The sequence below is a fragment of the Calidris pugnax genome, unplaced genomic scaffold (genome assembly GCF_001431845.1).
Source record: "Calidris pugnax isolate Ruff unplaced genomic scaffold, ASM143184v1 scaffold32, whole genome shotgun sequence".
Taxonomy (NCBI): Eukaryota; Metazoa; Chordata; class Aves; order Charadriiformes; family Scolopacidae; genus Calidris; species Calidris pugnax.
The window spans coordinates 2,235,670-2,249,016 of NW_015090783.1; the positions used below are offsets into that span (position 1 = coordinate 2,235,670).

The 13,347-nt window shown below is 38.0% G+C and overlaps 1 protein-coding gene across 5 annotated transcripts in view; it reads right to left on the bottom strand.

The window, feature by feature from the left end:
- Nucleotides 1-13,347, bottom strand: part of MPHOSPH9 (M-phase phosphoprotein 9) — a 32,411-nt gene that overhangs the window by 18,588 nt on the left and 476 nt on the right. Inside the window, exons 1-6 of one of the 5 annotated variants that reach the window (XM_014964810.1) lie at nt 12,330-12,473; nt 11,468-11,593; nt 8,053-8,203; nt 6,551-6,640; nt 3,028-3,548; nt 1,096-1,219 (exon numbers count right to left, since the gene is read on the bottom strand). In XM_014964810.1, coding sequence (XP_014820296.1) covers nt 1,096-1,219; nt 3,028-3,548; nt 6,551-6,640; nt 8,053-8,203; nt 11,468-11,574 — 993 coding nt within the window. In that variant the 5' untranslated portion in view covers nt 11,575-11,593; nt 12,330-12,473. Of the gene's footprint in view, nt 1-1,095; nt 1,220-3,027; nt 3,549-5,826; nt 5,863-6,550; nt 6,641-8,052; nt 8,204-11,467; nt 11,594-12,329; nt 12,474-13,347 lie in introns of those variants that run through there. The other 4 variants (XM_014964821.1, XM_014964802.1, XM_014964837.1 and 1 more) reach the window with 4 other exon arrangements.

A 13,347-nucleotide genomic window follows, 5' to 3' on the forward strand; every position in this document is an offset into this window, starting at 1 on the left:
GAGTCATTCACAGAATTTCAGGAATTATTTCCTTAAAAATAGCATAAGGAGAGAGGTTTGTGACAATTAATATACTGAAAGTAATTCTAAAACTTCATAGTTACGTGTATGATGTAACTTACAATATTTGCATAACGTCCTTTTGGATCAGAAATATTATGTGTGATTAAACTTTCCAAGATAATCAGATTTGTGTGCATACACAATCATTAACTCAAGAATGCGGGGGGAAAGGCACCAAATTCTTCTCAAAAGTAATATTTTGAGGCAATACAGCAGTCACAGCAATAGGCAGTACTACAGGTGGTTCTAAAGAGCCAATTAGATTTTCTAAATGTCTGTTGTGGGTCAGTTACTTTTAGTAACTAGTGCTGTGACTGTGCTTGGAGTAGTTCAATTTAGCCAAATCATAGTCATACACAGGCATAAAAGAATGTTTTATTCTTACATAAACAATACAAAAAATAAAAATAAAAACAATATATATATAAAAGTTTGGATTTTAGCATAAGAGACTGCTAAGAACACTAAAAAAAAAAAGCCAAATCCAACTAAACCAAAAAATCCCTACAATTTAAAATTCCAATCTGGACGAATACTATCTGTCCTGAAAAAGTGGCTAATGCCTCCAGACGCAAAGAGTTCTGTCTACTACAAGTGACACTACCAGCTAAAATAAAAGATCCTTCCAAAAATTTGTTATGGAATTTATGCATGCCAACCACCATAACAGGGTTCAACTCCAGGTTTCCTTCTACAAATTATAGGGCACAATAAGTTACCATGACCTGAAGCTTCAGTTGAGAATGTGACTACAATCTCTCTAAGGAGAGAATATGTGCCACTTATGTAAATAAAGACAAAAATTAGGCAAGGAATAAAATTAGACAAAATAAATACGTAAGTATAGAATGATCCAAGAAGTAAACTCTGCCCACATAAACTTTAAACATACGAATGGGAACACCACTACTCAAATGCTTAAAACTAACTATGAAAGCACATACTGAATCAGAACATACTATAACACTGAAAAAATACCAGGTGACAAGAATAAAATTAGAAAAACATCATAAAATAAAAAGAGAGACTTACATTCTCAAGTGGTATTTTCTTTGCTTGCTCATTTTCTTGCATAGAGTTCACACATCCTCCTTCAGCATTTATTCTTTTTGGTTGGTTTTGTTTCAACTTCTGTGCCCATGATGTTAAAGATTTACTAGAAGGTAAGAGACACACACATATACCATAAGTACATATGCCCGTTCCAGTGGAGATATGAAATCAATTTCTTCTTCAAGGTGAAACACAGCCACTAAAACTCCACTGCCTTTGTGCATTTTTGAGAAACGAAATGGAGTCATGAATGCTGAAGTGGTTTAGGGCTCTCTTTTTTAAAAGCAAAACAACACAACAACAACAAAACAAATCAGTGAAAGGAAAGGTGCTAATCAACTGCACCCATCATCAAAATGGCTTTCCTACTACAAAAAAATCGTAACAAAGAGCTCTGTGTTTTTAGCCAGGCAACTGGTTTTTTTGGTCTGCTGAAGCAGCTACTGATCAAAACCACAAAATTAAGCTGGAATGTAATTGCAGTGTTTTTTCTCATTGTTTTATCAGTCTGGTTGTAAACATGATGTCAACTGAGACAAACTAAGGATGCCTTCCAGCTCAAGAGAATCTTCAATGATAAGGAAGATTGAAACAAGATATAGAAGTAACAGAAACAAAAACATCCTGAAATTCTTCTTAGTAGCAGATGTAGAACAACTTCCCCATTTTGTTAAAAAGTGACACTTTGAAAAACTACATATTGTCCCACTTTGGGACATAAAATGGAAAGAATGAAAAAAGTTTACAAGTAAAAATTAAGAAACAACCGCAAACACAGTGTGGGTTAACCGAACTATTCCACTTTGGTTTGAACCCTTTCTTCCTTCAAACTGAGTTCATAATACAAAACAGAAAGCAATTTCAAAGAAAGAACCTTGTGGTTTTTTATAAAACGGACCCCCCCAAAAAAATCATACTGAATGATTTCAAAAGTTGTCTTAGAAAGGCTTTTCAAACTGAAAACCACTTTTGAATTGAGCTACTTTAGCTCTAAGTTTCCCTGGCAGCCCATGAATTGCAGCTACCTCCCTCATGGAACTGTGCATCAATCATATACTGGAATAAATCCCAACAGAAGGGAGGAAGAGAACATACATATCAATGAGGTTACAATCTACCTTATAGGCTGAAATAAGACATTTCCCAACTAAATTACAGAAAGCTGCTTCTGTGGTTAATTATCTATGAGCAAAATGCAAGTTTGTTTTCACAATCCTCCATTTTCCCAATAGAGCAAAAGTTTTTATCTCTGCAAAATCCTCTCAGGGACACACAGGCAACGTGCTGCCCACAAGACCTCTGACACAGCTCGTGACCACATGGAGCCACTGCCACTACAGCCTGCGCTGACAGGGACAGTAAAATACACTGTCAAGTTCTGTGCAACTAGAGCAGTGCTTGATCAATGTTATTGTCAAATTAGCCAGCCAATCTTTCAAAAAGATCTTGGTAGATCCTCCCACCTATTGAATAGAGCAAAACAAAGATCAACCAAAAAACCCAACACGTTTGACTGTTGTCTGATACAATTTATTGCTGTAATGCATGTACACAAGTTAGCAAAAAAGACTGGTTGAGCACAATAGCAAAGTAGCAGTCATATAAAATTGGTAATCAGCACCTAAAATTCTGGTGCACAGATAAACACTATATGCAAACTCTATCTTAGCTAAAATTTGCAGTAGAAAGTAGTTTTTCACATTCTCCCCCCTCAATGTATCAACACAACAGACAAACACTGCAGATGCAAATATGCATCACACAGAAACATTAGGTTAAACAAATAACTTGATCTACCAAGAAGCCCAGTATTTTTTACAATCAAGAGGTTCCATTCAATTTTTACACGTTTCCAGTTGACCGAATGAGGAACTGTCTACAATAAACATCCTTGGAAAGTTCATCACTTACCTGGGGTTTTTTCCACATTGAGCTTCATCAACTGTATGTTCAAATTCAGCAGAAAAAGCTAAAATATCGTTCCTTCCTGATGAAAAATTTTCCTCTATTTTTTGGGGGGGAAGTTCTCTTTTATTTTGAACACTGGCTACAACTGCGTCACTCTGCAATACTGCTGCATCTCCCTGCCCTTGGGAAGGTTTTTCCATGTGGTCTGTGCACTTGTTAATGCCGTTGGATTTGCTGGGGTTCAGCTGGGAGGCAGAAAGTGTACCATACCCACTACTCATCGAAGCATCGTTTGCAAAACATTCCTGATGCAGATCAGATGCATTTGGCTGACTTTCTGCTTCATTAGATCTAAGTTGATTGACAATGCCCTCATGTTCTTCAAAGATTTCAGAACACATCCCCATCTGACTTTCTAGTGATGAGAAAGTGTCTGTAAGCTTGGCAGGCAAACTTCTGCTCTTGCCGGCGCCCCGATTGCTGGTCTGCAATTTCACTAACTGCCTTATCTCATCCTGAATCAGCTATAGGAAAACAAAAGGCAAAATTCCTGTGAGATCACAACACAAATCGCGTTTCTATTTTGATGCATCTTCAATTCATGTTATTAGTGAGAGAATCAGAAAGTACTTATTTCAAATAATTCAAATTTTTCAATGTGTAGACATCTCATGCATAAAGTAGATATATGCATACTGTGAGTAACAGTAAAATGTCCATGGGGAAAATCCTTAATTCCATGCAGTGAATTACAGTCACAGTAGTCATTTATTAATGTAAATAATAACCCATGCATGCATGTATTCACTACATGCCTTCAGAACCATAGTTACCTACCAGCCAGCTAAAGAAATACAAACTATGTATGTCATTAGAGGTGGACAAAAGTCTTTTGCTAAATTTACATCTAAAAGAATTTATAACTTGGATATACATTTTTAAAGATTACAAGGATGCTTTGATGGAAGTATAAACCATTACTCTATTACACTAATAGGAATAATGTACCTCTGTAAGATTATTTGCATAAAACTTGACTTTAAAATATCTGATTTAGATAATGTTATTAGGCGGTTCATATAATACAAAGGTCTGCATTTGGATTGTTTTGGTAGCCCTGTAACTAGATCACTCCATTTAACAGGTTATTTATTCTTTAGTCTAGATAAGTAATATATTTTTAAAAGTTTTCCAGTTGTGCACTGGAATATTGGAACAGCTCTGAGAAACAGTTAATGTTTTTTGCCCAGGGCTATGAAAAGATTTCACACTAGTGCCCGTGGCTGCATCCTCTGGCCAGCGATCAGCACTTCTGCAGAGTTACACCGAGATTGCTGAACTCTGCATGAGCACACAACTCTTATTACTCTGGTCTTGTAATGTGCATGTAGTTGTTTTCAAGTATATAGTTATTTTCAAGAACACATTTCAAACTAATTCTCTCGGGGAAGGGGAGGGGAAACAACAAGCTTGCAATAATTTTAAGAACATGGAACTCTACTAATGTTTTTTTTCACAGAACTATAGTATGTTACTCACACATGAATAGCAAGTGGAAAGCACAAATTGAATAAAAATCATTTGTTCTCTGAAGGTAAGATATAAAAAAATAAAATTTAATTTCAGAGGAACCTACATGTAATGCTAGTCAGAACCAAGCCTCATGTGTTTTACTGCCAATAGATTAAACAATTCAATTTCAGCTCAGTCTTTCTATGCAAAAACCAAGCCCCCCCCCCAAAAAAAACCCAAAAACCAGGGATTAAATTTTCTGCCATAACAATTTTTTTTTGTTGGGCTAATGGTTTCAATCATGACTGCAGCAATCATTTGTGTTTTAATTCTGTGATTCATTTGTGTTGAGGAAAATAAGGATTGGAGAACAAAAGGGAAGAAACAGAACTTGGAGGGGGGAAACCCCACAAACTGATCAGCTTCTCTGCTGACATTCAATCTTTGTCATAAATACCTTGTGCAGGAAACATGAAAGGCTACTATTCCAATTAAATAGCATTTTTACTTCTCTTTGCAGCCACAAATAATTCCAAGAGAAGAAAAGATGACATTTCTATAGTTTTGGGACTGTAGGTAACTTTTTTTTCAAATCCTCTTCAGTAAAGTCTGATCTTAGGATGATCCACAGGTGGTGATAGTTTGTCATTAGCACACTTGTCTTTTAGTGTATAAATCACATAAGGCAAGGGCTGACCCCACTGATTCCAAAATGAACTCAGGGTCTCTTGATCCATATTTTCACATGGATGAAGATGTATTTTTATAAGGTCTTTAAACAGAGCATAGTACAAGCCTTATCTCAGAGTCACGCCAATGCTAATGCAGCATCTTGCTTTTCTACCTGAAATAGTACATAATTAGTTTTCTCCTTTTATTATTCTTATTAGAACATTTTGAGTTGCCTGTATTTCAGTATTTTCACTAGGTCACTGGTGTAACAGTTTAAATTTGGGCTAGCTACATCTATTTTATCTCATATAACTGGAAGTTATAGCTGTTAATGTTACATTTCATGTGGCAATTCATGCAGTTAGTGAGTCCGTGCTGATACCACAAACTCAACTCTTCCAGAGGTAGCCTTTCCTATTGACAAAGACAAACACCGGCAAAGTCAACACAATGGATTAGTCAAGACTACAATTAGCAACAAGTGAATCAATCCACTACAGTAAGAGGAAGGAAATACAAGGGTAAGGAAACACTGGTGGGACAGAAATAATGAGATGGGAGGGGGGAAAAACGCCAGAGGGTGGTGGAGAAACAGGAGATAGGATAAAAGGACAGTACCTCTTGTTAATTCAGTTCAGGAACTGTTGATTACTACTAGTGTAGAGGGCATCAGGAAAGGGAAGGGAAAAACAGCAACCAAAATGATGAAGATATTAAGCATTATGTATTTATAGAATTACTGTCTCTTATACATACATATATACATTCCTTCTGTTTTAATGGATAAATACGGTTCAGCAAAAATGTGAATCTTCACATGGATCATTTTTCATTCTTAGAAAGAAGAGTGTCCAACTGAAGGGTGAAGTAAGCATTCAGTTATTACAGTGAATATTCTCCAATGCTATGCACTGTCTAGATGAGGGAATGACAAGCTGCGTAACATTTTCTAATGAAGAGAAAACTGCAGTGTCTCAAAGTTAGAAATGATACAGTCTAAGAGTTAATAAAAACCAGCTTGTACCTACAAAATCCAATTATCTGTGGGCATTCTGAACCAAATATTTGCAAAAACAGAACAACTGAAAATAAATAATCCAAGAATCTTTATTTCTGAAATGGTTCCTACCAGTTACTTTGTTAATTAGCCAAAACTGTCTTAAATATGCGTCTTGTAAATTAGCATTCCAGTCATCCACTTCCATTAACTGCCTGTCGGATGTACTTACAGAAAAACACAGGAGTGCCAGAGACCATATTGTACTGGTTTGGAGAGGGGTGTGGTGGGGAGAGAAAAGAAACATCCAGGCTACCCTACCTACATGAACAAATCATTACTTACTTGGATCTGATGGCGGAACTGCTCCTGCTGGGCGACTATTTGTTCCTGACATTGTTTTTCTACCAGTCTCAGTAACTGTAGCCACCTTGTCTATTAAATCACAAAGTAAAAACAATTAAAACACAGTGATACTGCATCTCCTACCTTTTACTCTAGCTACAGAATAAGATCAGATTTTGCAATCTTATACTTCGGTGTTGCCATAATACAAGACTTAATAACAGCACTGTGGTTGCCCACCCCACAGTACAGGCAGCCCCCTATCATGTCAATCAATGGAAACAATTCACTATGGACACATTTACTTAAAAAAAGGTCCTTCTAGGCAGCAAGATTAACACATCTCTACAATCAAGTTTGGTTTAAAAAAAACCAAACAACAAACAAATGAACAAGGGAATAAAGTTATTCTAGTTTCAAAAAATCAAATTACTTAAAAGTAAAAACAGCTGACAGGAAAGCATAGTCAAATTTTGGAAAGGCTGATTCCAGTTCAATAAATTATAGGCAATTTTAAAATTGATAGTTAAACATCCCCATGGCCAGTGAATCATTCCCTTCAACAAGAAACTCTTCCCTTCAACAATCCAGCTAAAGGCCATGATGCATAAGCAGTGAAAACAAAAAGAGAATTCAAAAAGTCAAAATACATAGGGTTCCTAAAATGGGGTAAAATCTGAATTTTAAAAACTATTTTATGCTAATGTTTATGGAGCCGGGTACTTGAAGCATAGGACACGAGACATAGAATGCATGTGCCTAGACACAGACATCTACATTCTTTTCTTGGAGCTGTTAAAGAGCACCAAATTAAGCATCTGTCAAGAGACAGTTTGATGGACCACAGCCAGAAAGCTAAAAAATTCTGCAGGAACAAGCCCATGGTGTGGAAACCTGATGTTCCTTACGGAGACTAAAAATAATAACAAAATTTTAAATAAAAAAGGACAAAACCAACATTAAAAAAAGGCTTTGAGAGGATGAACCTACATTATTATTTTCGTGTTTTAAATCTGGAAACAAACGTATCATCTACACATCTTTACAAATGGAACAACTAAATAATTCAACTGAAACACAGCCATTTTTAGAAAGAAAACTTTTAATTTCTAGGATCGCTTCAGACTGGCTAGAAGTGCTAGAATTTTAAATGTTTACATTTTTCAGTTCAAAAGCTTGCAATCTTTAAGTACTGTAACTTTGAAAAAAAAAATATTCATATCTGTATCACAAAACACTAAGAAAAAGAGCTAAGATATTGTAAAAAGCTAAGATAGAAGTGCAATAAAAACCATCCACGGGATTAGTTCATACATTGTACAAGGGTTTATCCCATCACATACATCTAGACATCTTACTGCTAAACTATACCATCATGAGGTCTGTCTTCCAAAATGCAAAGCTGATACATTAATATTTTTTTTTTAAATAAATAAATCTTAACATAAAATACCTCACAGTTCTTCACAAAAAATAAATAAATAAACCTTAACATAAAATACCTCACAGTTCTTCACAATTTCTGAGTCAGAATTTCCAATGTTCTGGATATCTTGCATAAAGGAGGCAAGTAGCTCAACAGAACCAGGCGCTAACGAGGACCTGGTATTCCCTGAGTAACCAGAAACTCCATTGGGAACCGATGAGGGACTTCTAGTGAAACATGAGGAAAAGCATTTCAATTATTTATTGTGCCAGTTGTCCAATGTAGTGGTCAAAATAACATACTACATATGCTACGCAGCCATAAAAGAATTATACACTTAATTTACATTGTGACCTTCATCATGCTAAAAAAAACCCTGATACATTCATAAGAATGAGGATGTTCTTCAAGAAAATGTCAAAGAATGCACAATATGCTTCATTCTCATCCTACATATTATTAAAATGCAGTAGTTTTCCAAGAAAGACAGCATAATCAGCACAGATATTACCTCTCACTAGTACAAACATCAATAAATACAGCTTTTCATCAAACCTACCTGCTTCTTCATAGACTCTGAGGTCAGAAGCTTACAGATGCAAGCTTCTGTGTAATAATGATTTATGAAGTCCGAGACTACTGCTCCCTTTTGAGAAGCTACAGATGCAGTGAGCAACTTGCAATTCTCAACAGGTCAGTCAAAAAGAACCTCTCCTAATCTGTTACTTAGGCCATTAGTCTGTATCTGCCTTTCTTATTCACTGAGAATACTTTGGCCATTGAACTGAAAAAGAAATCGGTTTTTCTAAGCTGCTGTTCTCTACAAATGCCTTAGCACAATGCTAAGATCTTTCCAAAGAATGATCTCTTTACAATTTGTCCGAGACAGGTTTCACCCCTTCCCCAGCAGATCAACTGTCAGGCTGGATGGAAGCCTTCCCAACACTAAAAGCTGACACAAAAGGAGTGTATTGAAAGAAATTATACCAAGATATGGGGTGCTGGAGTCAATTGAGTGAGAGAGGTGTGCTCATTTTACAGTAAATACAATCAATCAATTGTACAAATTGTTAGGAGTAGAAAGAAACCCCTGTCACCTGCACTGTACCAGCTGCTAGGAAAATTACTACAAAAATTAACTCTTTTGGGGCCTAAAGACTTCAGCAAATCTAGCTACTCATGCTAAGTAAAGCAAGGTAAACAGCATAAATCATACCATATTATAACCCTAAGTAATTTATTCTAATTAAAACTTACTTAAGCTAAACAGCTAATACCTTAATTAACACTGTTGACAGATATTTCCACAAAAATCCAAATTAGAACCTAAATGGCAGGGGCCATATACCATCTTCCTGTGTTCTTACTTTGCTGTTAAAATTTTAAGAAAAGGAAATTGGATACACCATTCTCATGTCAAACAAGCAGTGGGTGCCCAACCAGCTGATGAGTGACTGACTTCTGAAGAACCCTTACACCAATAAAAATGAAGTGGGACATCTCACCATTCTTGGTGCCATTAATCCCAATAACCACTACAGCAAGGCTAAGTATAAAACTGATGGATGACACAGTGCAGTGTAAAGTTAATAAGACTAAAAGGGACACAGTTCACATAGATTTTTATGGGATGGGTGTCCAAACTCTTAGAAAACCTGATGAAAGAACAGCTGTTTATTTTCTGTGAAAGAGATATAGCTCATGATCTTACTCTGATAGAGATAACCAGCAAAACCAAATTTCCTTGTCACAATGCCACCAACTGTTGTTTAACATTTCATTCCAGTTACTGCAAGTGGCTGGACACTCTGTTTCAAATAAACAGAATATATGTTAACATAACCTGTGAAAAAAATTTACTTGACACCAACCACTGTCCCTATGGCCAACACAACAAGCCTAGTTTCCACATCTCCACTGATAAAGAGAGGAGTTGACCCCATAAATTTCTGGAATTAGACCATATGCAATCAAAAATACAGGTCAACAGCAAGTGTTAGTCAATCTGTCGTGGTCTTTTAAATGACTAGAACTATTGATGCAAATTAATATCTCTATGATCAAAGCAACCTGTTCTCCATTCTTAAGTATGTCCTATGACAGATGGTTAGCATGGTTACATGGATGAGCTCTTCCCTCCCCAAGACGGACAAAGAGAGATGTGACTGGTATCCTAGGAACAAGGCTGGGAGTCTTAAATAGTTTAGATGCTGAGATGCTCATGAATAAATTAAGCACAACAAGAAGTGATTTAAACAAATTAGAACACCCACTATAGCCCTCTCTGTTAACACCGGGAACTAACCAATGGCTCGTCTGGTGTATTGCCTCAGTGGGAAAGGTTTAATGAAAAGGATCACCAATTGATTGTGGGTGCACTTGAGGCAGTCCAAAATACTTAAATAGCTCCGAGTTCTATCCAAGCACAACTGTGGATGCAATCCTAGTAGCCACAATAATAAGAGAAGGTGAAAAGGGTATCTTACCCACTGATACCTGAAAAATAACTGGGATAATGCAACTGAATTTGAGAAAGAGTCCAAATCATGGTGGTATCTGGTCAATTCCACTTATAAACCTACCAATAATAAGGCCATAGCTTTTGTCTTAATGATACGCAATGCTTCAGTATACACCACCATATATGCAATCATTGTGTTGGGATTAAATCACAATCTATCTAAATCACTCTGTCCATTGGAACACAGAGTATGGCCCAGTAAAATGGAAAAAAATGGCAAACTGTCAATATTGATGCATGTGTTGCACAGGAACAACAGGGATTCGTTTGTTAGAGTAACACCCTCAAAGCCCAAGACATTCCGTCTTCACACTGAGCAAAGTGTTTGTCATTTTGTTATATACCTCATTGAAACACCTGGAATTGCACTTGTGTATATCAGAAGAGGATGTGTTTGTGTAAGAACCCTCTGTGAGTCTCTGTTCGTAGATATAAGTAGTCACTCAAATATTTGTGTTTGTAACTTTACTAACATTACAGTATGTGACTTTAATTATTCAGCTCCTGTTATGTCTCACCGGTTGTTACAATCCAGTTATACATGGGCTAAAGATTTATTACCTACCCCCATTGGAATAAATCTTACACTGGTGAAAAAAGTGCTACAGCACAATAACCTTTATCAATTGCTAAAATGTGTTTGAAACGATGGACAATATGCTCTAATTCTGTATCATGATGGACAGTGAGAGACACATCATTATCTTGGAAAGAGTGAAGAAGAGAACACCTACAAGAGGAAACTCTTTTTGGATGGTCACCAACCACTACAGGAATGTATAATCACACGCTCTACCCAGTAGAGATCTGTTCTGGGTCCCTCTCCAGAGGCATCCAGCTTGAGCTGTCCTTGCTGCTGTACCATTCAAATTAATTATTCTCAGGGGGAGGGGGATTTTTGCCTGAGATTGTTACGGGAAACCTAGGGTGAAGAAACTTCATTAACACAGGAATTCCTTTAACACATTACCTGTTACAATTCAAGTTACAGACAGAGCTGTGGGTATTTCTGACATCGGAGTCTGTAGAAGATGAAGGGATTTCTTGTACAGTATTCACCACATCACAGTTTTCCATACCTTAGTCTGACATGAGCCTGAAAATATAAAGAAGTAAGCATCACCCTCATATTTTAAAAAGCTGCTTGATTCAAAAAGCTTTGAAACTGTTTTGAGCTACATTTCTTACCAATTAACCAAAAAACCCCACAAAAAATAGTAACAGTCAAACAGGAATCCCACAGCAGTTTAAAAACAACAGCTGGTTAACTGAAAACATCATAAATAAATAAATACAAAGTAATTGTGTGGTGGTCTTACAGCACTCAGAGCAGCAGTTTACAAGAATGGCTGTAGAGAGACTAAAATATTCTTCCAGTTTCCGTACTTTCACTAAGGAAACACTTGAAGTACATTGATTAATCAGTTCTTCTATAGTGTTTATTTCCGCATCTTCTACACCCTGGTGAATTCATTCTATGTTCTAACACTGAAGAAGAACCTTATGATCATTTCACGGGTGGAGAACAAAGAGGCGTTAAGAAATATCATCCTAGTAGTCTGTGACAACACTAAGAATAAATCCCTGCTGCCTTAAAGAAGCACAACACCTTCAAAGCACAACCATTTGTCATTACCAGGACATGCTACCAGCTTTTCCAGAGTTAAGTTTTCATTATTTGTAATTACACAGAGATACATGTCTAACAGACAGTTTGGGAAGTATAAAAAATTATTTCTACCAGAAGGAAACTGATGGACAACTGTCCAATTTTCCCCTCTTTTACTGGAGCCTGTTTGGCTTTAGCAGTAAAACGTTTTCCAGGTACTCACTCGAGCTATCTCCTCTGAGTAGGGCTGAAAACATAATAATTGGAAAGAAGTTACCACAGATACACGTATCCCTTTGGCAGAGCTTCTTAGGGTAAATCAAAGAAGTAAAAATAAAGCCTTTCTTCTTTTTCTAGCGGTCAGAAGTCTGGAAAACTTGAAGGTTATCAGGCACCTAACCCGCCAGATGAAGCGGAAGCTGCAAGTGCCTCAGGAGCAGCTGGATGGCAGTGGGTGGGGGCTACATCAGTCACCCCCGTCTCCCCAGGATGAAATCATGGGTGGCCTATCTCAGCAGCACAGCAGATGGGTGGGACTTAGCTGTGACACAGGCTCGTTTCATAACCTCATTAGAAGTCTGTTCGCATTAAAAAAATATATAATATATATATTAAGTGAGCTATAACTGGGCTAGGGAACAGCTAAGATGTCATCTATTGTTTCCATAGCACAGAATAATCCTTATACGGCCAAGTCCCTACATAAAGAAGCAGGATTAAAAAAACAAGCTGCAAGGCATTTTGACTCATAAGTACCAGAGCTGATTTAGATGCAAACGCCCGAGCCAGCAGAGACCCGGAGCCCGCAGTTCTGCCGCTCTTCCTGAGCCAGACCGCACCGCTGCCCTTCCTCGCAGACCCCCAAGGGGCGACGGGGAGCCTCGGTCCCCGCGTCCCCTCCCGCCGCCAGGCCCCCATCGACCCCCCGGCCCCGCCGCTCACCGCTCCCCTCAGGGAATGCCCCCGCCCCAAAAGCAAAGCCCCCTTTAGGGACTCCCTCCCCTCACAAGTGACCTCCTCTCGCCACATCTACCCCCTCAGGGTCGCCTCCCCTCGATTAGCGACCTCCTCCCCAGCTCTGTCCCCTCTTCCCCTCACAAGTGACCCCCTCCCCAAGCTCCGCCCCCGTCCCCTCCCATTGGGCAGCTGCCCCTCGCGCTCCGGGATGTTGACAGCGCCACCGCCTCGGATTGGCTAGTGGACCCGCCACTCGCCGGGAAAAGGGGCGGGGCGGGGGGGGA